Genomic DNA, 26,804 nt, shown 5'->3' with positions numbered 1-26,804 from the left:
TGTTTTTTCTTTAAATAAAAACGATTGATTCTACAGCAAAGCAAACAGTATTTTGAGATAAACAAGTTTTTTAATTCATTATAACAGGATGTTTTTATTTCAGTTTTGTTTTTTAAACAAAATATTACAAACATGGGTGGCCTTCAATAATTGTACTTCTTATTAGTCTGCTATAATTGCTTTCCTTATTGCCTACCGGTTTGAATCCTTTTAAATGTTGAAAATGAATTCTGTTTTATTGGAAACAGATATTTATTACAGAAATAAGCTCGCTATTATTTTGAAAAATAAACCAAAGTAAGTGCGCTTGCGTCTAGCTGGCGTTTAGTGCTGCAGATAAAACGACGTGTGGTAGTGGGTAGTGTAGATTTATCCTTTAGTAAGATTGGTTTGTTGGTAATTTATATAATAAAGAAAAAAAAAAAAGCAAATATAATAAATTTTCATTGTTTAATTTATTTCATTTACTAACGGTATTTTAATCAAAATTTCATTGTTCTAGTTTAGTGATTTAAGTTATTTCAAAAGGGAAAACTTATCGTAGGAGGCAAAATACCTAATCACATTAAATGAGTGTACGCATAAAAATCAATATTAAGTATTTTAAAGGAACTCGGAAAAGTTTTTCAAGACTTTTCTAATTCATTATTAATAGTATAACTTTTTCTTTTCTTTTTTACAAGAAATGTACTGAGTCAATTTTTGGTTTGATTTGATGTGAGTTTTCATTTTCTTGTTTTGATTTTAATTTTTTTCTTTTCCATAAATTAGACGAGAAATAAAAATTGCTCGTTCTAGTTTTCTATTTTTATAGTATATTTAAATTTAGGTCTATCCGTTACATTTTTAGAGCTCTTCTTTTTGTAGAAAAACCTAAAATCTAGAAAATTAAAATGTGAACATGGATATTTGGATTTTGTTGTGAAGAATAAGTATATATGGCCATAAAAATGAGGAACGTTTGGTTGGCACTTATCACAGGTATGTGTTTGAATACTTTTTAAATTAAATAGTAAATTTGGGCTGCCGGAAAAAAGAATATTATACAAATTATATGATTATGTTTTAATGCGTTTACCAAATGAAAATTATAAGACACAAGATGATAGTTTAAATACTTTTTTTTAAACTTAAATCACTTTTGACTTGAAAAAATCATTCCACTTACGAAGGCGTCCTTGTAACTATAAGGTTTATGTTGAAGATTTTTTCGTCTCTTATTTTGTTTAGTTTTCTTAATCAATTTCTACTTTTCTAAAACGAAGTGGATTAGATTAGCTTAGATTAAACGGTTAGGTTAGATTAGACAATTGGAACCAAAAGCGCATCCTGTATCACAAAGTTTTTCTTTTTGAAACCATAACCAATTTCGGACCTTCATCCATCATTAGCGGAAGAATAATCACTTCGGTGAAGAGAATTTTACTTCATTTATTAATCGATAATGGATGAGAGAATTAAACCGGTCAAAGATGTGAAAAAACATGTGTACTGCAACGAATAAAATCAGCAAGAATTTTTCAGTTCTGCAGAACTTACTTTATTATGAGCGATAGTCGTTTGTAGGAGGGAATCTTAAGATTAGTATTAAGGGAGTAAGGGCTCTGATGGTTCCAAAACCGTGTTAACTAGCTAGTCGGCTACAGGCGCTTGGTTCGCAGAATTGAACAGAGGAGAAGGACAATGGCTCTTTGGGTGTAAGGTAATGGTTGTCCTAGCGGAGAACAACGGATTGATTGCTGCACTTTTTTAGGGGAATAGCATGGAGATGCAAAAAAGGTGAAAAATTACCCTCCCAGTCGTTTGAAACGTTCGCAGCAGATTAGTATAGAGTGATTTCTTCGCCCAGAATGAGAAATATTAAGATTTAAAACGAATACTTCGAATATAATCGATTTTCTCTCGTGGGGTACCATAAGCTGGCTGAAGGTTACGAAGCGGTTTCTCTAAGATTTATTCTGATTAAGAGGGCGGAACATTTAAAGCATCGATATATCGTATTCTACACCGTTAATACGAATTTTAATCGGGAAAATGTGTTGGGTAAAGTGAATCGTCGCGAGTATCCGTACCAGATTTGGGTTTTTTGTCAACATGTTAGTATAAAACATTAGGATTGTTATCGCGCCTAGGAAGAATATAGTCTTGTTCAAGGTCAAACTAACTAGAGAATTTTATTTAAATAAATCTCTGTAATACAAACATTTACCTGAAGGTGGAATGATTTTTATTTTTAAATTCTGTTTTGTAAATATTTCGAATCTAGGTCGATAATAAAGTCACAGAAAAAAAAAATACAGAAACAGGACGATCTTAGTACTGTCTGCGTCTTTCATTAATCCCAAAAATATTATTGGATATTTCATTTAGTACCACCAGAGGACGCCGTCAATAAAGTTTTGATTGAAAACGGTAAACTGTAAATACCATTTTACAAAATTGATTCTTTAATTTTTCTTCTTTTTTTTAAGCTTTTATTCAGGAGCATTTTCCCGAGAAAATTAATTAAAGGGGCATGTGTGAGAGAAGTATTTGGGTTGGGCAACCTTCTAAAATGATTCAGAATTATTTAAGAATTGAACACTTATCAAATATTAATAAGAATTGTTTTTATGTCACTTTACTGAATATGATTCCAACAAAGTGAACATGTTTAATATTGAATTTAACTATAATTTTAGTACAAATTTTGAGGATAGCCACATAGATACATAATTTTTATTTGGATAATTTTTTTTAGGGAAATTTATTTTGGGACGATTTAAGTTGGTAGTAATTAAATATATTTTCAAATTCGGTGTTAAATAAAATAACCCTTGAGAATTGCAGTAAAAAAAAAAAGACGCGATAAGGTTCTCACCAGTTAATTTTTTTTTGTTTTCTCTTTGTTATTACTTAACCTGATCAAATAGTGTACACTTTTCCATGTGACTTTATTACCGATAAATAAGATTTCAAAAACTAAATTAGATAACAGCTGTCCACTGCTATACCAGAGTAGATGTTGAAAATTAAAAATAGTTGAAGTTTCTGGGGTAAATTAATTAGTTATTTTGTTTGTTTGTTTATTTTTATTTTGTTGTTGTTTCTCTTAAATTCCAAGACCAAATAGATAATTGTTTAGTGTTGGTTCTTGATAATTTTTTCCAGTTGTAGTGTTTACACATATAACTCTAGCACAAGCGTGCCGCAGAACATGTGAGTAGAGCTAGAATTATTTCTTTTGGGGACAAAAATATATAGATCAGACTTCAGTCAAAGGAATTAAAATTAACTAATAAATAAATTGTACATATAGGAAGTTATTCACTTTAAAGATTAAAAAAAAAATGTAACTTTTACAAGGAATGAAAATGTAGTGTCAAAAAAAAAATTTAGATTTGTATTTTATGTTTTATGTTTTCTTTGTTTTTGTTTTTCCGCATGTTTCTTGTATATTTGTGTCAAAATATGTTTGAAAGGAATGGATCAGAAAGCGTTTTTTTTTTTTTGTTGGAAGGCTTTTACTCAATTTCGATACAAAAAAGTAAAGTAACCTACTTTTCATGCGAGGCCTTAACTTTCATCGTGTTGCAGGCGGGCGCACTTATTTGAATTAATTAACAGTTTTTTTCTTTTAAAATAAAGTAGCTATACGAGGAATTCGAACTAGGGATTCTCCTTAAAATTTCAGTAATTTTACGTAATATCATGATTTTTCTATGGATCTAGACCAGTGATGGCGAACCTTTTTGAGACGTGGGTCAAATTTTGTTCATTTTCTTTTAGTACCTAGCTCTTGGGTCACCACTAATGCCCATTTGCACAAGAGTTAAGTTTAATAATTTTAAACTGAATATTTTCAAAACTAAACATCTTTAAAATTCAGTTGGCTTAACGGGTAAAACGGGGACGAAACAAGTGGCTATGGAAGTCTCACTTTTTACAAACATAACCTGAACAAAACCTTAACTGAAGAAAAATCTAAATATGGTTATTTGCTTTGGGTTGTCGATTTTTTTTTGTTAACAAACAAAATATGAGTAAAATTATACATTTTATTTGATATTTTGTAAACACTTTTACTTTATTTCAAATACTATAAAAGCATTTGTAGTCATTTGCGTTTTAGAACTGTAATGATCAAACTAAAGGTTATAGATAGCATTTAAATTGCTTTTGTGTCGATGCGTGATTGAAAAAAAAATACAGATAGAATATAAATTATCCACCACAATTAGAAAATCTAAATCAACCCGTGTAAACAAACAAATGGTTGTCTAGCAATTGTGGGTCAGTGAAAAAGCTTGCGCGGTTCAGTGTCTGACCCGCGGGTCATAGGTTCGCCATCACTGATCTAGACCATTGGTACACGAATCGGAGAATTAATTGCAGGTCCTTGAAAACGAACCCGTCTAATCCGCTGCACAATTTGGGAAATACCTGCGGTAGTAAACGAAGTTAGGTATTAGCTCCGGCAGAAGGCATCCGGACTTGCAGCCCAAGCGCAACGTAAACTGATAATCTAATATCAATTTGGTACATCATATTCGACATAAATAACTCAATATTTAGGAGCAATAGTTGAAAACTCGGTAATTATTTCTCTAAAAGTAAAGATAACCTGAAGATAACCTCTTGATTCATAACTTTGTTATTATAAGAAAAAAACTTATTTTACTAGGTCAGCAATAAGAACCAAACAGTGGTATCGATTTGATTTTAGTTCAGCGTCCTAAAACCTATAAATTCATTGTTATTGAATTCCGCTGCAAACTAATTGCTACACCAGATCTTCGAATTCAACTAACCAAAATTAGTTATGGTTCTATAAATATTATCAAAGCAGCGTTTCAGGGTTCCGCGACAAAAAAAAAATCTAGATGAATGACTTTGAAGCGAAAGCTACTGCAAAACCTAAAGTATCTATTGTGGCTCACTTAAATGTTAGTGTGTGTTCATAGATTTGTAGTTGTTCGTAAAGTTGTGTGTATGTATTTGTGAGCAGTGTATTGATAAGAAAGTTCTTCGCGTGTAGGGTACAGCTTGCATCGGCACGCGGAATAAGATGTTATTTTGCTCTATAGTAGATCTCTGTGCCAGATTAGTTCACTTCAATCACTTCTTTTAGGTTATGAAATAATTGACTCAGGTCTTTTAGGGAAGAGCTGTGGGAGCCGACAGTTAGGGGTAACCCACTTGCTGATGCCAATTCACCTCTTCCGTACATGCCCCCGAGGAGGTTATATCCAGATTCAACACCCAGCTAATATCCAGGCTACTAAGGAAGCACAGAAAAAAATTGAATGCCGGGCATTTTGGGATAATCATCTTCTGGAATCTGAACACCCCCTCCCTTCTCATATTGGAGAGGATATATCTTCTTCCGACACCTGGTAATTATCTGATTTTCGCAATTGCCCACGCTTTAATCAGGAAATGCCTTATACTTCAAAGGAGGCCCTGGGGGCTCCTTAGTGGATACAGTCAGTCACCCTGTGCGCCCCTCTGTTGCTCACCCCAGACACTCCGTGACTAGAGTATCGTGTGAGTGCTAAGGATGGTCACTAGAGTGTTGCTTGTGTTTTTAGCCTGGAATACTCACTGCAAAAACGCCAAGATCTTTGAAGAAATGGCTCATTTGTTCAATGCAGGCCCAACTATTAGAACTATTTTTTTTTTGCCCTATGTCATTAAGTTTGCCGTGGCGCATTAATAACTTGCCAGGATATGGGGAGGGGGTAGGAAAATAATTCTGATTCTGACATTTCCCTTCGTGGTAACGGAATTTCCACCAGGAAGACCCAGCTTCCGAGTTACTGGGACAGAAAACAATTCTGTCCCAGTTTTCTTTCATATGTCTCACGATCGCATGTTTTTCAATGCCAGAACAGTCCCTCTGGAGTTCAATCTAAAACCCAAGATCCACTCTAGACATTCATGCAAAATTCCTGAGAGAGTACATTAAAAGTAAAAAATCGTTTGCTGAAAGTTATTAAGAATTATTAGCCAAGGAAATCTTTTTTTCATTTAAGGTTTATTATTTACAAATATATTCCAATAGTCTTACCAGTCCAGTGCCAAATTGGATAGATGCCAACAAGTTAGCTTTCAAGGTGGGAAGTGTTATTAATCAATCTATACATTTTTTTGTGGGGGGGCCCCTTTAACTTGATTCATAACCTATCGATTTATTATCGATCAAATTAATCAAAAATATAATAGAAAGTTGTAGCACATTCTACGTTGTGATATTAGTTTGAGTGTAGTCACATAATTTTGAAAAATAAATAAATAAAATGAACGAATGAGTTATTTGTGCATGTATGTGAAAACATTCTAACATAAAAACTAATTTAATTTAGTTTTGCATGTTCAGTTTTTTAACTAACATTTACTAAACAATCAGTGTTTTTGCTTTATTATTTTCGCAGTTATTTTGATTGCGGCTGTTCATCTTGTCAACGCTGAATGTCAGAGTAAGTCACTACCAGTATTTTTCTTTGATAATTCCTTAGATTTTATTTTCTTTGATTTCCAAATATAGTTACTAATAAAATTAAGTGACTTGTTAGTCGTTGTCCTTCAAAAAAGTTGCGACATTAAAAGTTCTGGGACATATCGTACAATTTTTTTTTTATACGAGTTCATAACAAATAAAACTTCAAACAAATCCGAGTATAGTTCGAGACATCTTACTTGGAATAAGTTCCCTTTATATTTTTGTTGGTATTATATAAAAATATATTCAATATTTGTTTATTGACAAAAAAGTTGTTAAATAAAACCTATGGATTAGAAAAAGTCATATCGTTAATCTTAGTTTATCGTAACCTTCCGATATAACATTCTGTTCTTTGAGAACTTCGTTGTTCTGTGTTTCTTGCTTTGTTGTTAATAACTAACCAAGATTTTTGTTTTGTTTTTTGTCAAATAAACGAAAAACTTTGTCCCTTTGGTGTGAAAATTTTATTTTCATAGTTTTTTCTTTTCAAATAATGAAATGGTAAGTATATCATAAATTAATTATAAATTGGTTATTAATATTCTATGGTTTTATTAAATCGTAATTATTTTTATGCGGTTTATTTAGTTTTCCTTAAATAATTTATGAATATCTAATGTAATCTAAAATTGCGTCATATTTACACCGCAAAAGAAGGTCGTAATTTAATAATAAAACTGTTGTGGTTTAGCTTATTAAAAATGCAATGTTTTAAAGATTATAGAGCCACTTATCTAAAAGAAATACATATCTGAATAAAAAAAATTAGAATTCCTTTCTTGTGCACGGAATTTACCAAAATTTGAAGTATTATGAAGAATTAAGAGTTAATTTTTCCAAAATCAACTTCAATCTTAGAATCGTGCGTAATTCTCGTAAGAAATCTGAAAGACAAGATAAAAGCTGGGTTTATACAGTGTAGCAGAATGTCCAGGGATATTTGTTGGTCAGATTGAATTAAGTCCCGACACTATTTTGCTAACGGAAGAGCATATTGGCAAATTAAGGGCACACTTCCTGAACCTTATTTTAGGCACGTCTTTAGGCACACTTTTCCATAGAAAAATGTTCCCAAGCTTAGTTGTGAGGTAAATTGTTAATCAATTTTAGTTAGCTTCATACATATACGAGGGGGTACCCAAAAATAACCGGAATTGCGTTGCCGCGCATGGAGCTTATGTAGTACGCATTTCTGCCGCTAGACGTGTATAGCGCAATTCCTTGCCAGTTCAGTCCTGCCTGTGTTGTCTGCCTGGCTTGTTCTGTTCATCTGCAGTGATTGTTTTTACCAGCGCTGTTTTGTTCTTTTTTCGTTTTTTATGATGGCAAGTTTAAGTGAACAACGTGCAGCTCTGAAATTTTGTTTTCTACTCGGCAAAAATGCTGCTGAAAGTGTTTTAATGTTGAAAACAGCTTACAAAAATGACGCTATGGGAAAAACTCAAGTATACGAGTGGTTTACTCGGTTTAAAAATGGTGACATGTCGATTGATGACAAACCTCGTTCTGGACGTCCATCAACTGCCCGAATCGACGAAAATGTTGAAAAAATTCGAGAGCTGGTGTTCACAGACCGTCTACAGACAATTGATCAACTGTCAGAGAGTAGTGGGTTATCTTGGAGCTCGGTTCAGCGAATTTTAACGGAAGATTTGGGGATGAAAAGGGTTGCTGTCAAGTTTGTTCCTCGAGTTCTGACTGACAATCAAAAAGAACATCGAGTTGAAACATGTCGTGCTTTGAAACAACAGCTTGAAACTGATCCAGACTTTCTGTCAAAGGTCATTACTGGTTATGACCCAGAAACAAAGCAACAGTCGAGCCAATGGAAGACGTCATCTTCACCCCGACCAAAAAAATGTCGTCAAGTCAAGTCAAACATCAAAACAATGCTGATTTGCTTTTTTGATGCCAAAGGCGTAGTCCATTCAGAGTTTGTCCCCCCAGGTCAGACCGTCAATCAAACCTTGTATTTGGAAGTTTTGAAAAGATTGCGCAATAGTGTTCGCCAAAAAAGACCCGATTTGTGGCAAACAGGAGACTGGTTCTTCCACCACGACAATGCACCTGCACACACAGCCATCTCTGTTACACAGTTTTTGGCTAAAAATGGCATGGTTCCGCTGCCCCACGCACCTTACTCGCCTGACCTGGCTCCGTGCGACTTTTTCTTATTTCCACGCATGAAAAAGGGCATGAAAGGTCACCGATTTGACAACATTGAAGAGGTCAAGAAAAAAAACGAAGAAGGAGCTGTCAGCCATTTCTAAAGATGACTACAAAAAATGTTTCGAACAGTGGAAGCACCGGTGGGACAAATGTATTAGTTGTAATGGAGAGTATTTTGAAGGGGATAAGGTTGTTCTGTAAAAAATTTGTAAATAAATAGCTTTTAAAAAATAATTCCGGTTTTTTTTGGGTACCCCCTCGTATATGTTGTAACGGGAATAGGTATGAAGATTCTGAAGGTTTCCAGTTTGCCTTTTTGGCTGGAGTCGTTGAAATATTTGGAGGTAATTTGGGGCTTCTTTTCCATCTGCTTTGCTTCTGTGTACTGATCCGTTCGTGTGTACTGGATCTTGTACTGGTGAACGAGTCAGAGCTTTAGACACGTATACTCTAATAGACAGCTGCTGTATTGATCCGTTCGTGTGTACTGGATCTTGAGATGGGGAACGAATCAGAGCTTTAGACTCGTCTAATAGACGGCCGCTGGAAGGTTGTAGCGATCGTTATAAAGAGATAATATTTAATGTTAATATTGAAATAAAAACAAAATTAACGCTCCAAAACTTGATCTTATTAATCTAACACTTTTGATCTCAGAAACGCCCGGTACAAGTCCTCTACGTAACTTTTGCAAAATTATGATCCGACCTTATTCGTATTTTTAATTTAGTTTAAATATTTAAAAAATACTACACTAATGATGTGATATTTGTGCACAATCTTTTCTAGCTAAATCAATTTACTGCTATGAATGTGATTCGTGGAAGGATGCCCGATGTAAAGATCCTTTCAATTATACGGCCCTGCCGAGGGACCAGCCACCATTGCAACCTTGTAACGGATGTTGTGTGAAGATGGTGCGCAATTCCAGGACACGTAAGTATCCTTTTCTTTTTATGTAGCGTCTTTAGTTAGTTATGACGGTCCTGATGAAGTTAATGTGGTCGAGCATCTAGATTTCTTTTTTGGTTGCTTTTACTAAGGGTTAAGATGAATAGCCTTTCCGGTTTTGGATAGCTGCCCTTCCCGAATGATGATGGTAATAACAAGGAAAGATTTCCTTATTCCCACGCGGAGATCATGGGTTCCAGCTTTTAGATTTTTCTCTTTGACAAGAAAACACTTTCCGGAGACCGACCGGCTGTGCACTGAAAAAAAGCTTCAAATGTTAATATGCGCTTTAAATTTTGTGTTTCAACACAAAAACTGTAAATTGATGGCCACCATTACAACTGAAGTTTTTTTTAAAAAAAAAGACAGCAAAACTAAGGCGAGTTGGCGGAAGTTATACGTAGCGCAATACCACAATTCCAGTTACTGTACATAACCGTATATAAGATATACACTGGGCCAAAAAAGTCTGTGAACACTAACCTAAATTTTATTACTTTTATTATTATCTTATTAGAAACTTCTTTTATTTTCAAATGAAATATACTATTCGATAGACAGAAACCAGAGTTTTTCATTTTATATTCAATCTTTTATTTTTGTTCAGCAGGAATATCACAATTAAATGTTTAACAAAACAACACCCCAAACGAATGCAAAAAAAGTCTGTGAACACTTTGCAGAAATAAATCAATCTTACACATTGTACGTGAATTATAAATTTTAAAAACTTGTAGGACCTCCTATGTTCCTAATCACTTCCAACAAGCGAGCTTTCATCGATCCTAATAATTTTGTGGTCGTCAATGTTGGAATTTTATCCCACTCTTCTAAAATAGCGTTTTTTAGTTGTTCACGGTTTCTTATTCCTCGTTTATTTATTTGGCGGCTGATTTCATCCCACAAATGTTCTATTGGGTTAAGGTCTGGCAATTGTGGAGGGGTGTTTAGGCGCCAGAGTGTATTATTTAAAAGCCATTCCCGAGTTTTTAGTGCGGTATGTTTCGGGTCATTGTCTTGTTGGAAGACAAACGTTCCCTCCAACCCTAATTTTTTTGAATTTTCGTTTAAATTGCGTCTTAATATATCCACATACACATATTGGTCCATCATACCATTAATTAGATCTAACTTGCCCACTCCTTTAGCACTCATGCACCCCACACCAGAATGTTGCCTCCCCCATGCTTAAAAGTAGGCTTCATATTTTTCATTTTCATAGCTTCATTTCTTTTTTGCCACACTTTTTGTCGTCAATCAGACCCACATACATTGAATTTCGACTCATCTGAAAAGATTACGGTTTCCCAGAAACTAGAAGGCTTAGAAACATATTCTTTCGCGAAATCCAATCGGCGGTTACTATTTATTTTATTGATTAAAGGTTTTTTCCTCGGGACTCGACCGCAATAATCGTATTCATGTAATTTATTTCTAATTGTATGTGGTGTTACGCTTACACATAACCACTTGATAATTCTTGACTGATTTTTTGAGCGCTTGTCCTGGGTTCTTCTCGAACAGACTTCAGAATTTGCCGTTTATGAAAGGAATTAAGTTTTGGTGGCCGTCCACTGCGTGGCCTACTAATCACATTTCCGTACTTTTTAATTATATTATGCACCGTTGAAGGGTTTTTTTGAACTATCTTCCCTATTTCTCGAATACTTTTTCTTTCATTTCGCAACGTCACAATAAGTTCTCGAATTGGTCTGGGAACTTCCATATTAGTGGTTAAATATGTACTAATTAGATTATTTATTCACAAAACTGACTGTAGTGGTTTCTACAATGCAATAGAGAACTTTGAAACTTTATTCAATCGTTTTTCTGTTTGTTATCTTAATGTTTTTACATATTTATACAGCTGTTCACAGACTTTTTTTGCATTCGTTTGGGGTGTTGTTTTGTTAAACATTTAATTGTGATATTCCTGCTGAACAAAAATAAAAGATTGAATATAAAATGAAAAACTCTGGTTTCTCTCTATCGAATAGTATATTTCATTTGAAAATAAAAGAAGTTTCTAATAAGATAATAATAAAAGTAATAAAATTTAGGTTAGTGTTCACAGACTTTTTTGGCCCAGTGTATACAAGAAACGAATGACTAGGTCCTAATTCAATATCGTATGTAGTGTACTAGATTAAAACATAATTCTAACCTAACATGTGTCAGTTGCCATGGTAACAATAACAAACAATTCAAAATTAAGAAACAGCTGTAGGTAACAAATGTTTTACATTAATCAGTAGTAAACATTTTACTGGCATGCAAACTGTTGTGGTGTATACCATGTAATAATTACTGTTCAAATCCAATCAGTTTTACTTTTTGAACTTCAAAAAGTACTTATACGTTATCATATTTGTTTGTTGCGTCTATGTATTACGCAGTTGCGAATGAAATAATAAAGGGGAGCAAAAAACGACCAAAAAATGAACTGTTTTGTACTTATCAACAATACTCGATAACAATGAGATATATATTTTTGTATTTATTTTTCTATTTCCATTTTACAGCCTACGAAAGCGTGCGGCGAACATGTACTACACAGCTGCAGATAAATTTATTCATGGTAGACCACGTGTGCATGTTGGAAAGTACCGGTACGGGTCACATGTGTTTCTGCGAGGAGGACATGTGCAATTCGAGCCGAAGATCCTCACAAGTACCATCGGCTCTACTCCTCTTGCTAGTGACAGTATTAGTTCCAGCATCCTCTTCCATGCTCTATTCCACGCTCAGTAGGTAGATATCACACCTTCCAACATTTAATTTACACACCTTCTATTTTTTACCCTCCTAGTTTTAAATTTCTTTCTGAAGCTCTAAATATTTTACCTTCCTGCAACAGCTGTCTTAATTTTTTATCAAATTTAGATTATATACATAGTTATAGATTTTTCTATAACTATTTATTTGATCAGATTTTTTTTTTTTTATGGGCACCATGTGATATTGTGCGCAAAGCTGGTGTAAGATCGTTTCATGTTTCAAGTAGTTTCATGTTTTTTCAAGTAATTTCATGTTTTTTCTAGTAATTTGAAATTCTATGACTAATTAGGTTAGGATGATCGGTAAATAAAGTCACAAGGGAAACATGTTTACGTAAATAAATTTTCTTGAAACTTAACAATTTGTGCTAGAAATTGAATGACTTACGCTAAAATCGCTTTTAAAAAAAATAATAATAGTATTCAATTCATTAAAATAGCATTTCTTGTCAGCCAATTTGTCTCCAAAATTTTAAATTTGGGTGCTTATTTAATTCTAATTAATATTTAATAGGTGTTAAGACCATACATTTCATTAAAATTGCCCTTAAGAAGGAATCCTCCCCCAATCCTATCGCCTAAAACTGCCCTTAAGAAGGAATCCCTCCCCAATCCTTTCGCCTTAAAATTGCCCTAAAGAAGGAATCCCTCCCCAATCCTTTCGCCTTAAAATTGCCCTAAAGAAGGAATCCCGCCCCAAATCCTATCGTTTTAAAATTGCCCTTAAGAAGAAATCCTCCCCCAATCCTTTCGCCTTAAAATTGCCCTTAAGAAGGAATCCCTCCCCCAATCCTGTCGCCTAAAAGTGCCCTTAATCAAAATTTTCCCGGGAAATTTTAAATTTGGGTGCTTATTTAATTCTAATTAATATTTAATAGGTGTTAAGACCATACATTTCATTAAAATTGCCCTTAAGAAGGAATCCTCCCCCAATCCTATCGCCTAAAACTGCCCTTAAGAAGGAATCTCTCCCCAATCCTATTGCCTAAAATTGCCCTTAAGAAGGAATCCCTCCCCAATCCTTTCGCCTTAAAATTGCCCTAAAGAAGGAATCCCGCCCCAAATCCTATCGTTTTAAAATTGCCCTTAAGAAGAAATCCTCCCCCAATCCTTTCGCCTTAAAATTGCCCTTGAGAAGGAATCCCTCCCCCAATCCTGTCGCCTAAAAGTGCCCTTAATCAAAATTTTCCCGGGAAATTGTTAAAAGGCGCAATATATAAAAAAAAAAATTAAAAATCGATTCAGTGAAATGGGACTAAAAAATTCGAATTTGAAATTTTAAAAGTATTTGAATCTCAATTAATTTTGTACAGATAATATGATCGCAGCATATTACACTTTGATCGCAGCTAATCCTCACCTCTCCCCCTCCACTCAGAAGTGTCTTAAACAAGATTTTACTGGAAAAGCGTTGACACATGAAAGTTAGAAAGCTAGTGTCTGGATTGCGTGCAAAGCTACGTGTATGGATTGCGTGCAAAAGATTAAGGAAAATCGCGTTGTAGCCATTTTCTTGAAAACTCCTCCACCCCCCAAAAAAAAAAAAGTTTTACCAAAAATGGCACTTCCGGTGGAGAGAATTTGTTGGAGATTCCTCACGTATCATTGTAGGTTTTTAAGAAATACGAAATACTCGTACAATAAGAACGATCTTATTATAAACAGATTCAAGCGATGGTAGTCACGTGTCAGCTGCCAGTTAGACGGAGAGAGATCGATAGTTTTCTTCTCTTTTACTCTGTGGCTTTCTTTTTTAATCTAAATTCGATTATATTGATAGCGTGATCGATTTAGGATAATAAATATGGTTAGTAACCATCTCAGAATACTAATTTTAAGTGATAATATCCTTTAAGTATAAAACATATCTATAATGGGGCTCATTACTGTTATTTTTTTCAAATTAATAAGAAAAAAAAAAAGATTTAATCTTTCAATAAAATGTAGGAATAATTACTTTAAAATCACGATTTTAAAATCTAAATTTTGTCTCTGATTTGACCTAAAGTGCTGGGGGAACTATCGCAAGATCTTTGCTGTGATCTTGGTTCAATTATCTTCAAAGCAGTCCCGGAGTGTTGTATATTTGGCCCTTTTTTACTTTCACTCAAATCTTGGCTGATTCCCCAGCTAATTTTGATCTATAAAACGTTTGATTTTAGTTCGTTAAAGTGTATAGTCCAATAAAAGTAATTGATACCAAAAATGTGATCTAGTCAAGCTTATAGAAGATTCTTCTGTCTATGTTCTTGTTTAAATTATATTAAGGGTTTGAGGGCTTAAGCTATATTTTTAAGTCATAACATATTTTGTGCCATTACTAGTTCTCTCTAGTGAGTAAAACTAATCAAAATGTAGATTTTCTTAAAAATTGGTTAGTTAATGCCAAGTTTTTTTTAGTATTTTTACTCAAATTCAGTAAACGAGTAATGTTTTCCAAAAACTTGTATCTGAAGAACAATCGAACCAAACCTTCGATGAATCACTGCAGAAATTAAGCCAGTCCAAATCAATTGTTGTGGAATCGATTGATTTAGTGATTTTTTTTTTTTAAACCTACTATTGAACATGTTCAAGCCATCTACAGAATACTTATTGCCGAAGAAGGCCTTCTTCACTAAAGACGCTATTATATCAAACAGTTTTAAGGATAAAAGGTTGGTGACGCTTAGTTGATCTTCTTTGAAGATCAAAACAGCTGTTTCCCCTTACTACTATCAAATTCTATCAGGATATCCGTTGTCTGATCCAAGCAATGCAGTGCATCTTAAATTCATAGGTGAATTGCTGCTGTCTCCAGTGTTACTCTTACTCAGAAAGAGACTTGGTTAAAAAAAACAAAACCTATCATCATCTTCCCAAATCCCAATGAAGTCTATAAAATCCCAATCGTCTTACTCCCACAACCCATTTTCCTGGGCACAACATTCAAAACCTCCACATCATCGACACACTCTACGAGCATTCAGAGAAGTCTGAAGAATACAATTATCTTCCACGTTCAGGAACCATCATCATAAATAATAACAAACACACGCATACAAATGGTTTATAGCCTACCAATTTTTTAAAAGATATTTTAATAAGAATTACAATGGCATCTAGTCTCATATTAATCGAAATCTTGTAATCGAATACTTTGGTAATATTTTATTGCATTTTTTTTTTCTAAATCCACGGAATGAGATTGCCGTCAAGTCATTCTTTGATAGATCCAGATTAGTTATTAAGCTCTCCTGTAAGCCTTGATTTAAATAAAGAATCATTGGCTTATTTCTAGAAATAGTCTGTCAGTCCCAGGCAAAATAAATAACTTATTAGATCTATTTGTTTAACACGCAAACTGGTACGGGCGCATTCGTGGATTATTATTAAAACGGTTAAGAGAGAAAAAAAAACATCTTTCAGTATCTACTAACTGATAGGTTAGGTTATGTAAATAATCGAAAAAAGTAAATAAAGAATTTAAACTTATAATTCGATATCACGTTTCTATTTTTATATTTTGTTTTTTTGATGTTTTTTCAAAAAATTAAATACATTTTAACATTTTTGCTTAATACTTTTTTAAATGATAAATATGATCGCACAGATTCTTCGTTCTTTTTATTCTTCCATTTTGATATGCTTGCTTAAATTTTAAATGTTACCCAACTGATCGTAAATGTATTACTTAAAGAATAAGTATAAGAATAATAATATGGAGATAGATGAAGGATATCACATGTGGGCCATCTTATTGTGAATATACATAATATATATTACAAGCTTTCTTCATAAATCTCTTGGGTGTGGGTAAACATCTGTTTACAGTCTGCGGGAAAGGTATTCTGTCAGGATTAAAGTGATAGTAACTAAGGTCTCTAGAACTTTCTTACGTTGAAGACGACCATGCCATGATTATTGAGATGTGAGAGGCCCCCAGGGCGTGCAGAACCAAAGGCAAGCTCGGCCAGGTACTCAGTATTACAGTATCTGCTTGGGAACAACAAGATTAATGCAGTTGTGCTCTGCTGAAACTCTCTTTTGGAACTCTTGCAGTATTCTCATTTAGGAGAAGCATTAGGAAGGATTAAGCTTTAGGATAAGGTTGGCCAAACAGCTTATTTCCCCTCTTACTACCATCAAATTCTATCAGGATATCCGTTGCCCCGGGGTCCAAGCAATACAATGCAACCATAAATTCCATAAAGGCGAATTGTTGGTCTCCAACTCCCTGGAGAGTATCCAGCCCACCATTTCCGGTTAGTTATACTGCAACAAGAATGAATATCTCGCTTTAGAGGTTCAAGTCCGACTGTTGTAACTCCATTGAGCAAGTCATTATTTTGTCCAACCTGTTCTTTCCAGGATGTCTAAAAAAACAGCTTGTCGAATTTGACTGGTTCAAAACTAGCAATCAACAACAATTCCCATAGGTTCGACTGTATCAGAACTAGCAATCACCAACAATTCCCAAAGATTCGACTGTATCAGAACTAGCAATCACCAACAATTCCCAAAGGTTCGACTGGTTCAGGAGCTAGCTATCACCAACAATTCCCAAAGGTTCGACTGTATCAGAACTAGCAATCACCAACAATTCCCAAAGGTTCGACTGGTTCAGGAGCTAGCAATCACCAATAATTCCCAAAGGTTCGACTGGTTCAGAACTAGCAATCACCAACAATTCCCAAAGGTTCGACTGGTTCAGGAGCTAGCAATCACCAACAATTCCCATAGGTTCGACTGTGTCAGAACTAGCAATCACCAACAATTCCCAAAGATTCGACTGGTTCAGAACTAGCAATCACCACCAATTCCCATAGGTTCGACTGTATCAGAACTAGCAATCACCAACAATTCCCAAAGATTCGACTGGTTCAGAACTAGCAATCACCACCAATTCCCATAGGTTCGACTGTATCAGAACTAGCAATCACCAACAATTCCCAAAGATTCGACTGGTTCAGAACTAGCAATCACCACCAATTCCCATAGGTTCGACAGTATCAGAACTAGCAATCACCAACAATTCCCAAAGATTCGACTGTATCAGAACTAGCAATCACCAACAATTCCCATAGGTTCGACTGTATCAGAACTAGCAATCACCAACAATTCCCAAAGATTCGACTGGTTCAGAACTAGCAATCACCACCAATTCCCATAGGTTCGACTGTATCAGAACTAGCAATCACCAACAATTCCCAAAGATTCGATTGGTTCAGAACTAGCAATCACCAACAATTCCCATAGGTTCGACTGTGTCAGAACTAGCAATCACCAACAATTCCCAAAGATTCGACTGGTTCAGAACTAGCAATCACCACCAATTCCCATAGGTTCGACTGTATCAGAACTAGCAATCACCAACAATTCCCATAGGTTCGACTGTGTCAGAACTAGCAATCACCAACAATTCCCATAGGTTCGACTGTGTCAGAACTAGCAATCACCAACAATTCCCAAAGGTTCGACTGGTTCAGGAGCTAGCAATCACCAATAATTCCCAAAAGTGTGAGCTGTATAGCAAGAAATATTTTTTCTCCCTTCAAAAATCACGCAGTACCAATTCAGGGAATGATCCACAAAACAAAACGGGGGTAAAATCACGCAAAAGCGATTTAGCCAGATATTAGTAAATTTCCATTAGTTGATTTTTTTTTTTTTTTAAAGCTGTCATTTCCGAAACTCTGTTCCTCTGTACCTGTTTCAAAATGGAAACCGGAATTTAGAGGGGCATGCGCAATGAGAGAGAGAGAGAGAGAGGATGAGAGACAGGCTTCAATCTTCTACGGTATTGAGCATGCTCCTGATACAATCGCAAACCAGTTACCGAGATATTGTGTAAACAAACGTACAGATTTCTTAGATTTATTTACGAAAGCTTGTAAATATTTTTAATTAATAATTTTTTTTTTTTTGAATTTATGTAAATTATTGGACAAAACAATAATTCTTCTAGAGTTGTTGCAGAATTTGGTTGCTCCATCCCGAGTAACCTATTTCCACAATTACATTATAAATATCTAATAATTAGACATATTAGTGACAATAATTTTAGGGTGCTTATTAAAAAACAAACAAAGAAAACAACATATATTTAAAGAGAAACAAAATTATGCAGGCACCAGAATCCTTTAGGCCTGACCTATGGCCCCCCCACTCCCAAAATTTCTCCTTCGAAAAATCCTTAAAAACATTTCTAAATTGCATTTTATTTCGTTTTCTTCCTTGCTCATCTCGTCGTAGGTATTTTTTCTTTAATTTTTACCTCCCATTAATTCTTCTTAAGTAAATCATTGTAAATAATAAAATTTAAATAGGTATATTTTAAAATAAATATAAAATGCAAAATCTATTTTAATTAGAAATTTATCATTTATCCGTAAAGTTTTGTAACATAAATGCGAAGACTTCTTCTTTTTAGAAAGGCATGCCTTTTAGTGTTATTTTTTTTTAAATAAATAATTAATTTCATTAAAAGCTTTTAGAGTTCTTTAATAATTTAAATAGATAACAATAATAATGTGCCAATAATAAGATTAAATATTTTTTATTATTAAAAAGCAAATTTTCTTAGGCCGTTATTGTTCAAGTAGTGTGATTTTTATTTAATTTAAATTCTAATTGTTTAAAAAAAATAAAGATCAACATCTATTCTTCCCATCTTTGGTCCATAAGCATTTTTTTTTTTTCTTAAAGTTAATTCAAAGTAATAAGATGCTAATTATAAAATTTCTTAATTCCACTTCTTTTTCTTTTTTACAATTTGCATGATTAGTACATTTTGTTTTTAACAATTATTTGAATCTTACTTATTCTACATATTTATGTTAAGCATGTACGTGCATATTTAATCAGCTGGTAGAAATAAATATGTATTTCTATTTCTAGATTTAAAAAAAAAATATTGCAAAAAAAAGAATATGGGATCAAATTTTGTGTTTTTAAAAACATTTTCACCAATATACTATATTAAAACGTAAAATATTCTTAATTAATTTAGAATTATGATTGCTTTAAATATTCATTTATTTTAACACATTTTATCTCCATGGCACGTTTATAAGTGAACGTAAGTGTTGAATGGGTGAATAAGTAAGTGAATAAAAATGAATATATACTCTTTGCAAATAAGTTTGAAATATGTGGATTGTGTACCATTCATATCTCTTCCGTTTCCTGTATTATTCTTGATTATATCCCACAATCAGGTCGAATATTCTTTGTATTTTTATTTAATTTATTTTAAAAATTAATAAGCGTTATATATTGGTCGCTTGTATTTGGGGGGGGGGGGTTTAGTGAATAATAATTTATTGTATTAAATTACGGTTCGCCTAGAACGATTTTAATTGAAAAGTTTCACCAAAATGAAAAATATTTTTTCTCCTTATTATTTGGGTCAAAACTAACCAAAATCTACTGAAAACCAAATCGGTTTACGTTGCGGATTTATTTATTTTTTTTATATATATATATAATTTTTCAGGTCAAAAAACGGGAAAAACGGCTTCGTTTTTTTTTTTTGCATTGTTAAGCCTAATGAATGGAAAAACAATACAGTTTTTTGCAAAACCAATTCATGCATTTTGAAGCTGAGGGAATTTCCGACAGATTGATGTATTTTATAAGTGATAAAAATGAAATTTCGACATTCAAAAATCAATAAAAAAGATATTTTTGAGCTCTAATAAGGCAAAAACAAGGTGTTTCTCGCATTTCAAAGCTTACTTAACAAATAAATCATCGTTTTTTTTGTGGAAGGGAATGGGACTTTTCAAAAATGAGAAACTTTCCTGCAAAATACAATATTTATACACCGGGAAAAGTGAAATTTTCCAAGTCAAATTCATTTAATGAAACTTTTTGAATTAAAAGACAAATGATTACAATTGTAAACAACAATAGAACGAAGAAGTCTTTACCATACTTTGGAATAACAACTCTGTAAGTGGTTACTTGATGCTTTGCTTATAAACAATAATATATCGTTAAACTAGAGCCTAGTATATGTACTCGCAAACGATGGTTTATTTGTTAAGTAAGCTTTGAAATGCGAGAAACGCCTTGTTTTTGCCTTATTTTGCTCAAAAATGTCTTTTTTTATTGATTTTTGAATGTCGAAATTTCATTTTTATCATTTATAAAATACAACAATCTGTCGAAAATTCCCTCATCTTCAAAATGCATGAATTGGTTTTGCAAAAAACTGTATTGTTTTTCCATTCATTAGGCTTAACAATGCAAAAAAAAAAAAAAACGTTTTTCCCGTTTTTTGACCTGAAAAATTTAAAAAAAAAAAATCCGCAACGTAAACCGATTTGGTTTTCAGTGGATTTTGGTTAGTTTTGACCCAAATAATATGGAGAAAGAAAAAAATTTTCATTTTGGTGAACTTTTCAATTAAAATCGTTCTAGGCAAAACGTGATTTACTTAGGATGGGATTAGTTCATTCGTATTGTAGTGAACTCATCATGACAGCGGGGTGGTCTCGCGACCTAGGGATTTTTCAAACGCAGTGTAACAGGATGAAAGAGGGAGTTTCCCCCCCCCCCCAAAACTCTCTGGCATAAACTAAACAGGGAGCTCTAAAAATTAATTAACTCCTGCTTACTCTGTGGTGATTCTTCTCATAGACCGGACACTTGCCCCACACTATAAAATACTTCTATCTGGTTTTTCCTAGTGTATTGGGGAAAGCTGGCGTAAAAATCCATTATATTCCATTCGTCTAAACTGATTACGGTGCAACTACAATAATGTCAGGAGGCCATTAAAAAAAAAAAAAAAAATCCATTGCATAGGCATAGTAAGTGTACTTAATTTCCAAGAAGTCTTATACTGAATACTTATGGACACAAATGAAAGAACTATGTCAGATGATTTGAGTTAACTGTAGTAACTCATGAGTTAAGAAAGTAAATGGGGTCACTTGGAAATCTCCCCGTAACCGTTGTTTCTGAAGATGGGACGTCTAAAAATATAAGCATAACGTTTGGCAAAGCGTGCAACCAACCTGTAGGAGAGATGGCCATTTCAAAAAAATATTATTTTCTCAAATTTTAGTGTGTAAAATTTAATCACTGATTTTTTATACATATATTTGTAGCAATAATAAAAGGAAATCCTCTTGCTCAAACTCAAGACAATACCACTATATACTCATTTTTATTCTTGTCACCCAAAAGTCTACCAATAATAATAATGTACAAGGTATACTTCGTATAGTACTACATACTTCATTGTTTTTGGAGGTTACAACATTATAACCTTTGTTTAATGGCGCATGTCACTTTTATCAAAACTCTAATTTTTAAAATGTATTAGCTCTTTTTTTTAATAAACTGATGCTTGTTTTTTTTTTCATTTCTATTTTTAAAAAAAATTAATAATGTGCTCTTTTTTTAATAAAATAAAAATAACCAATTAGAAAAAAAAAATGGCGATTTTTATTAAATTTAAAATATTGTACACACATAAAAAAAGCCTGATATTCTATAAAAGTGCTCAATAGATGTTTATAAAAAAAAAAGAAGTAAAGCAAGAAGTTTTTTGGTAATGCAAATGTTTTGAAATTTAATGTTTAGTAAGTAACTTAAAGTAGAATTATTTACGTCAGGTATGTGTTTACACATGAAATTAACATTTTAGATGGTGTCAAATAATTCTTAGAAAATAACCAAAGTTTAAACTACGTAGTTTAAGCAGTTAGGTGAAAGGTTGGTGTGATGATACAAAATTAATGCTTTTCGATCGTAGAAAACGTATTACAGAGTTTGTGGCGAATTATTTTTAGAATATCAACTGAAAATGAGGGAGCCAATTCTTAGTTTACACGGAGCCAACTATTTGTGGGCAAAATTGCTGTAATAAGAATGTTGTGCTTGCTAGTGGTTTTCAGATTGCAGGTTTTAAGCATATTTTCGTTTATTGGACATAATAGTCAGACCATTTTTTCATCACGTTTCTGAAGTATAAAGTGATGCTGAAAGTAGTTGGCATTTTTATGCACTTTTCATCTAGTAATTAATAAAATAAAGGTAATTAAGGTATTCATCTCCAGTATATAGACGCCTTTTTTGAAAAAATGTACACCCACTTGTAAAAAATAAAATAAAATAAAAACAGCAGCCTTGTTTATTTTTGTAAAATCGACTTTGTCAAACATTTCATGATGGGTGTGTGAGACCTCAGCAGTCAGTTTGATATGATTCGGAGATGTGTTTGGTGTGGTCCTTGGCTTTCCAAGCCATCATACTCCTATTAAGAACATCCTCTTCAATAAAATTACAAATACAAATACATTAAATTTTGTAACCACAGAATCAAAACAAATAGCGGCAACAGGCTGTCATTTCAATGAAAGGGATAACCTCCACAATAATTATTCTCATGTAGCAGACTTACTGTACCGCAACGGAGCCACTGATAATGTCATACTTACGTTCCAAAACAATTAGCAAATGGGGTGAATCGAAGTTTTAAGATCGATTCCATCTAGTAAGAGTTCAAAAACGATAAAAAGATTCTAAGAATTATTTTGATACATCTTTGGTTGTGATTTTGATCTTGATTCACTTTAAATAATTATTCAATTTATCGATTAAAATGATTCGGTAAAAAAAAAAAAATATACAAAATGGGACCGTCCATGAGAAACAAATAAATTATAAAAAGAAAACTTCAAGTGTGAACATTAACCTTTGACTTTTTTTTAGTTTAATTAGTGTTTAGGCCTGTTTGCTATGGATAAAACTATTAATGCACTAGTTTACGCACGATTTTTTGCATGTTTAATCAGGAAAAAATTAATAATTCACTAACATCACTAGTATTTAATGAATCAATGAGGACAAATTATAAAAAAATTGAAAACACATAGATGAAATTTTTTTTTTTTGCATGCATTACATTAAAAGATTTTAACAGTGTACCTTTTCCCTAAACTTTTGTAGTTTATCCTTTATATAAATAAATCCAATATATATGAAGAATCTTCAGCATTTTGTATTCATAATAATAAAAAAGATCTACAGTAAAAGTAATTTTACACTTTTAGCTATTTTATGTACATTTTTCTTTTATTTATAGCCCCCTCCCTTATACAAAAAATATTTATAAAATTAATGTGAATGAACGTTATTTTATAAGTAAAAACAAAAAAAAAAAAAACGAATAGAGGAGGGTGAGTCGATGGTTGTTTAGAATTGACACAGTTTGTCCTGCACTTTCAGATTAGGTTCCATCCTTGGCAATTTTTTATAAAAAAAAGAAAAAAAAAGAAAGAAATTAGATTGTAGAAAATATAGATTATTTAATAAAAATATTCTTAGCCAGGGTTCGGGACTTCACATCTGACCCAAGCTTGGGTTGTTTACATTTTTTCACAAGGCTCTCAACATAACTTCAGTTTAAAAGAAAAACTGAAAATCGTTTTAAATCTAAATAGATTACTTACTTTTCTTCAACTAAACAGGTAAGTGTTGTTTTACGATAGTTTTGTTTTTCTTTTTGTGTTTTCATGTTAGTTTTATTATTTATCACTATTTATATTATCGGCAAGGGGAAGATTTGAAAAAAAAAAAAAAATTCTAAATAACTGGCAACACTGCAAAGAACACTGCGCTTACTGTGATTATCATGTACAAAAAAAACTGTGTGTGGTTATCCTTATTACACAAATTCAATTTTTATTTGTTTTAGTGTGATCTTTTTTAAATTTATTTCTTTTCTAATGTTTTAAATTTTGTTCTGAAAGTTCTGTCGTGAAACTCACTTACCTGTTAATTTATTTTCTTTGAGCTTGTGAAATGTGCAAACGCACTTTTCCCACTGGACACGGCCGTAAAAGCCTTTTCATGTATTCATTTTTCTAATTTTTCTTTTACAAAAAAAAAAAAAAAAAAAAAGTAATGGGTTCTGAATAGGCTTTTCAATACATTTTATTTCAATTTTCAATGTTCGCACTGTTTCCATTTCTATCTCTGGCCTCTTTTCTCTTGAGCGTCAAGTGTTTTTTTTTTTTGCACAGTTGAATTTATTGCACACAAAAGCTTTAAAGCTTAAAGTCTTCTTTTGTGTACTTTTCGGTTTTTTTTGTTTTTCTTCTTCGTCACGGTGGTTTCAGATTCTTTTTTGGAAGTTCCATTGTGAGCATCAATATCTGAAGATAGCTGTGCCGCCCAAAAAAATTCAAGTAATAACTACTGTTTTTGCCCTGTTGAGAAAGTTTTCTCACTCAGTTTTGGATATGTTAGAATCGCATCCTTCCTGTCTCTGCGTTCGAAATTTAGAATAATTTTCTCATGCGACACAATCAGGGAACGTATTAATGACGTTTGTTTTCTAAGCCCTTTCCTTCAGTAGGCCATTTCCATCGAATTGAAAGGATTTTCTGCGTTCTACTTGTTCCAAAAACTAAAAAACGGGCAAGAAGTTTTGTCATCATATACTTGGACTAGTGCTGAGGTATACATATGTTAATCATATAAGATATAAACCTGAATTCCAAACTTTGGAAGGTAAGAAACAAAGAATATATCTGTTCTTGATGCAGTTGTTGTTTTTGAACTCCCAGACGTAGAGCTTCCTACAAGGTTAAAATTGTAAAATGTAGTTTGATGGTCCTCCAGCTGTTCAGAGAAGTCCACAGAAGATTTACTGAATAATCGGTGAGTAACCATCCCTTAATCTATCTCCACTACGTGTCGTGAGAATGTTTCCTGAGAAGGCACTCCTCTTTGTACAGTTATTCCTCCACATATTACAGGATCCTCCAGAAACATTTTGGGAGGCCTCTTTGCCCAAATAACTTTCCTAAATAATGATGATGTTCTGGCAGAAACTTAAAAAAGATTCTGATCCATTAGATGATCTCAAGTCTTTGATCTTTTTCAATTCATTTAACTTTTTAAATAATCTTTTCACACTGTGTGCTGTTCGACGAACGATCAGTATAACACAGTTCCTTGTGGCATATCATCCTATCTTCACTGCTTTTTTTTTTTTTAATGCAGGCTAACTGTGCCACCAAATAACATACAGCTAATAATAACTTCCGCCCAGGCGCCCTTGTATCGTAGGTACTGGGGTTTTTAAGCACATGCTAAGTAGTATATTTTTATATAGACTTTTATTTTTGCCCAAAGCCTAAAGCTAATGAGCATGCGCGATATTGTGTAATTGGGGGAAGAAGCTCAAGTTTATTTTTTATTTGTTTCAAAATTCATTTCTCTTTTTTAAAAAGCTCATACATAATTAACATCGATAATTTTTGCTTAAAAGAAAAGAGTTCATTTTGAAATACAGAGGTTGGAATGGAAACATTCTGATTATTTGTAATAACTTTTCAGTATGAAAAAAAACTATATTATTCATTAATATTTTGTACATACTATTTTATTAACCCGAGAAAATTTTAGAAAAAATGGATTCTCGTGTAAAATAATGAAATCACTATTAGGTAAAAGTAGAGTTAAAAATTACATTTCTCTATTTGGAAAAAAGAAAAATCAAAAAAAGATTTTGAACACCAAAGAAACAAGAAATATAAGAGCACTTTATATAAAAATGAGAAAAAAAATTTAATTGAAGTAACAAATTATTCTAGCATAGAAATTTTCACAAGAACAACAAATTTTGCACCTTTTTTTCCAATATATTTATATAAAAAAAAATTAAAATATTTATGTTAAATAATAAATAATTTAATATATATATTTAAATTTATATATGCGATACTTAAGTTGTTGATAAATTTTGCAAATTATAGTTAATGATTACAATATATTCTTGTAAATTGTTGTGAAATGAATTTTTGTTATCAATTTAAGTATATTTTTTATATTTGTAACACTTTTTTTTTTGTTAAGATAATACAATTTAATCGATTAATAATTAATATATTATCGATCTTTTTTTTTTTAAAAAAAATGTGCATTTATGATTTATTTTTGTTTTGTAATTATTTCTTTTTATCTTATCATTAAAGAAAAGCATTTATTTTTTATTTTATTATAAATTTTCTTTGAAGAAAGGAAGTATTTTTAAATATATATTCATTGAGTTGTTAACAGTCTTATTTATAAAAAAAAAAGTTTGTAAAATAAAAGAAAAAAAAATATTTATTTTGTTATTTCTTTGAAAATAACTAATTATTATTGTTTTAAAATGGTTTTTAATTGATTCAGTAGCTCTAGCCCCCAATCCCAATTAAATTCTTCATTCAAAGAAGGAATTACATAAAAACATTGGTAGGTCTGAAAAGATGTTCACAGAAATAAACAAACGAATAAAAATTCTGGGATGTACCTCTCTCGATTCCTCGAAAAAAAAATCGAGTATCTAAGCACAAATTTTAGAGAAAACCTCGAAAAAAAATCAAGCAGGCAGGGGAGAAGCAGCAGCACAGCCGTCAAAATACGTCGACGCAATC

The 26,804-nt window shown here is 32.6% G+C and overlaps 1 protein-coding gene across 19 annotated transcripts; it reads left to right on the top strand.

The window, feature by feature from the left end:
• Positions 1 to 27: 27 nt before the first annotated feature.
• qvr (glycosylphosphatidylinositol-anchored protein quiver) lies at positions 28 to 26,492 on the top strand. Of its 19 annotated transcripts, none has more exons than XR_012454912.1 (8): positions 28 to 717; positions 868 to 981; positions 3,151 to 3,198; positions 6,414 to 6,458; positions 9,443 to 9,589; positions 12,127 to 17,016; positions 17,060 to 17,103; positions 17,835 to 26,492. XR_012454912.1 is itself a non-coding variant. In XM_074116394.1 (8 exons), the coding sequence occupies exons 3-8, from the start codon at positions 939 to 941 to the stop codon at positions 19,343 to 19,345; spliced, it is 597 nt and encodes a 198-aa protein (XP_073972495.1). In that variant the 5' UTR covers positions 28 to 379; positions 503 to 717; positions 868 to 938; the 3' UTR covers positions 19,346 to 26,492. The 19 variants fall into 19 exon arrangements, 12 of the variants coding, with proteins under 12 accessions (XP_073972495.1, XP_073972496.1, XP_073972494.1 ...); XM_074116394.1 differs by lacking the exon at positions 17,060 to 17,103 and having other exon boundaries at positions 28 to 379; positions 503 to 717; positions 12,127 to 12,355; positions 19,261 to 26,492; XM_074116395.1 differs by lacking the exon at positions 17,060 to 17,103 and having other exon boundaries at positions 28 to 388; positions 503 to 717; positions 12,127 to 12,355; positions 19,261 to 26,492.
• Positions 26,493 to 26,804: the final 312 nt, after the last annotated feature.

The sequence above is a fragment of the Rhodnius prolixus genome, unplaced genomic scaffold (genome assembly GCF_049639745.1).
Source record: "Rhodnius prolixus isolate KJV_2025 unplaced genomic scaffold, Rpr scaffold_13, whole genome shotgun sequence".
Taxonomy (NCBI): Eukaryota; Metazoa; Arthropoda; class Insecta; order Hemiptera; family Reduviidae; genus Rhodnius; species Rhodnius prolixus.
Note: the sequence above shows the minus strand (reverse complement) of the source record. Positions and strands in the feature narration are given on the sequence as shown.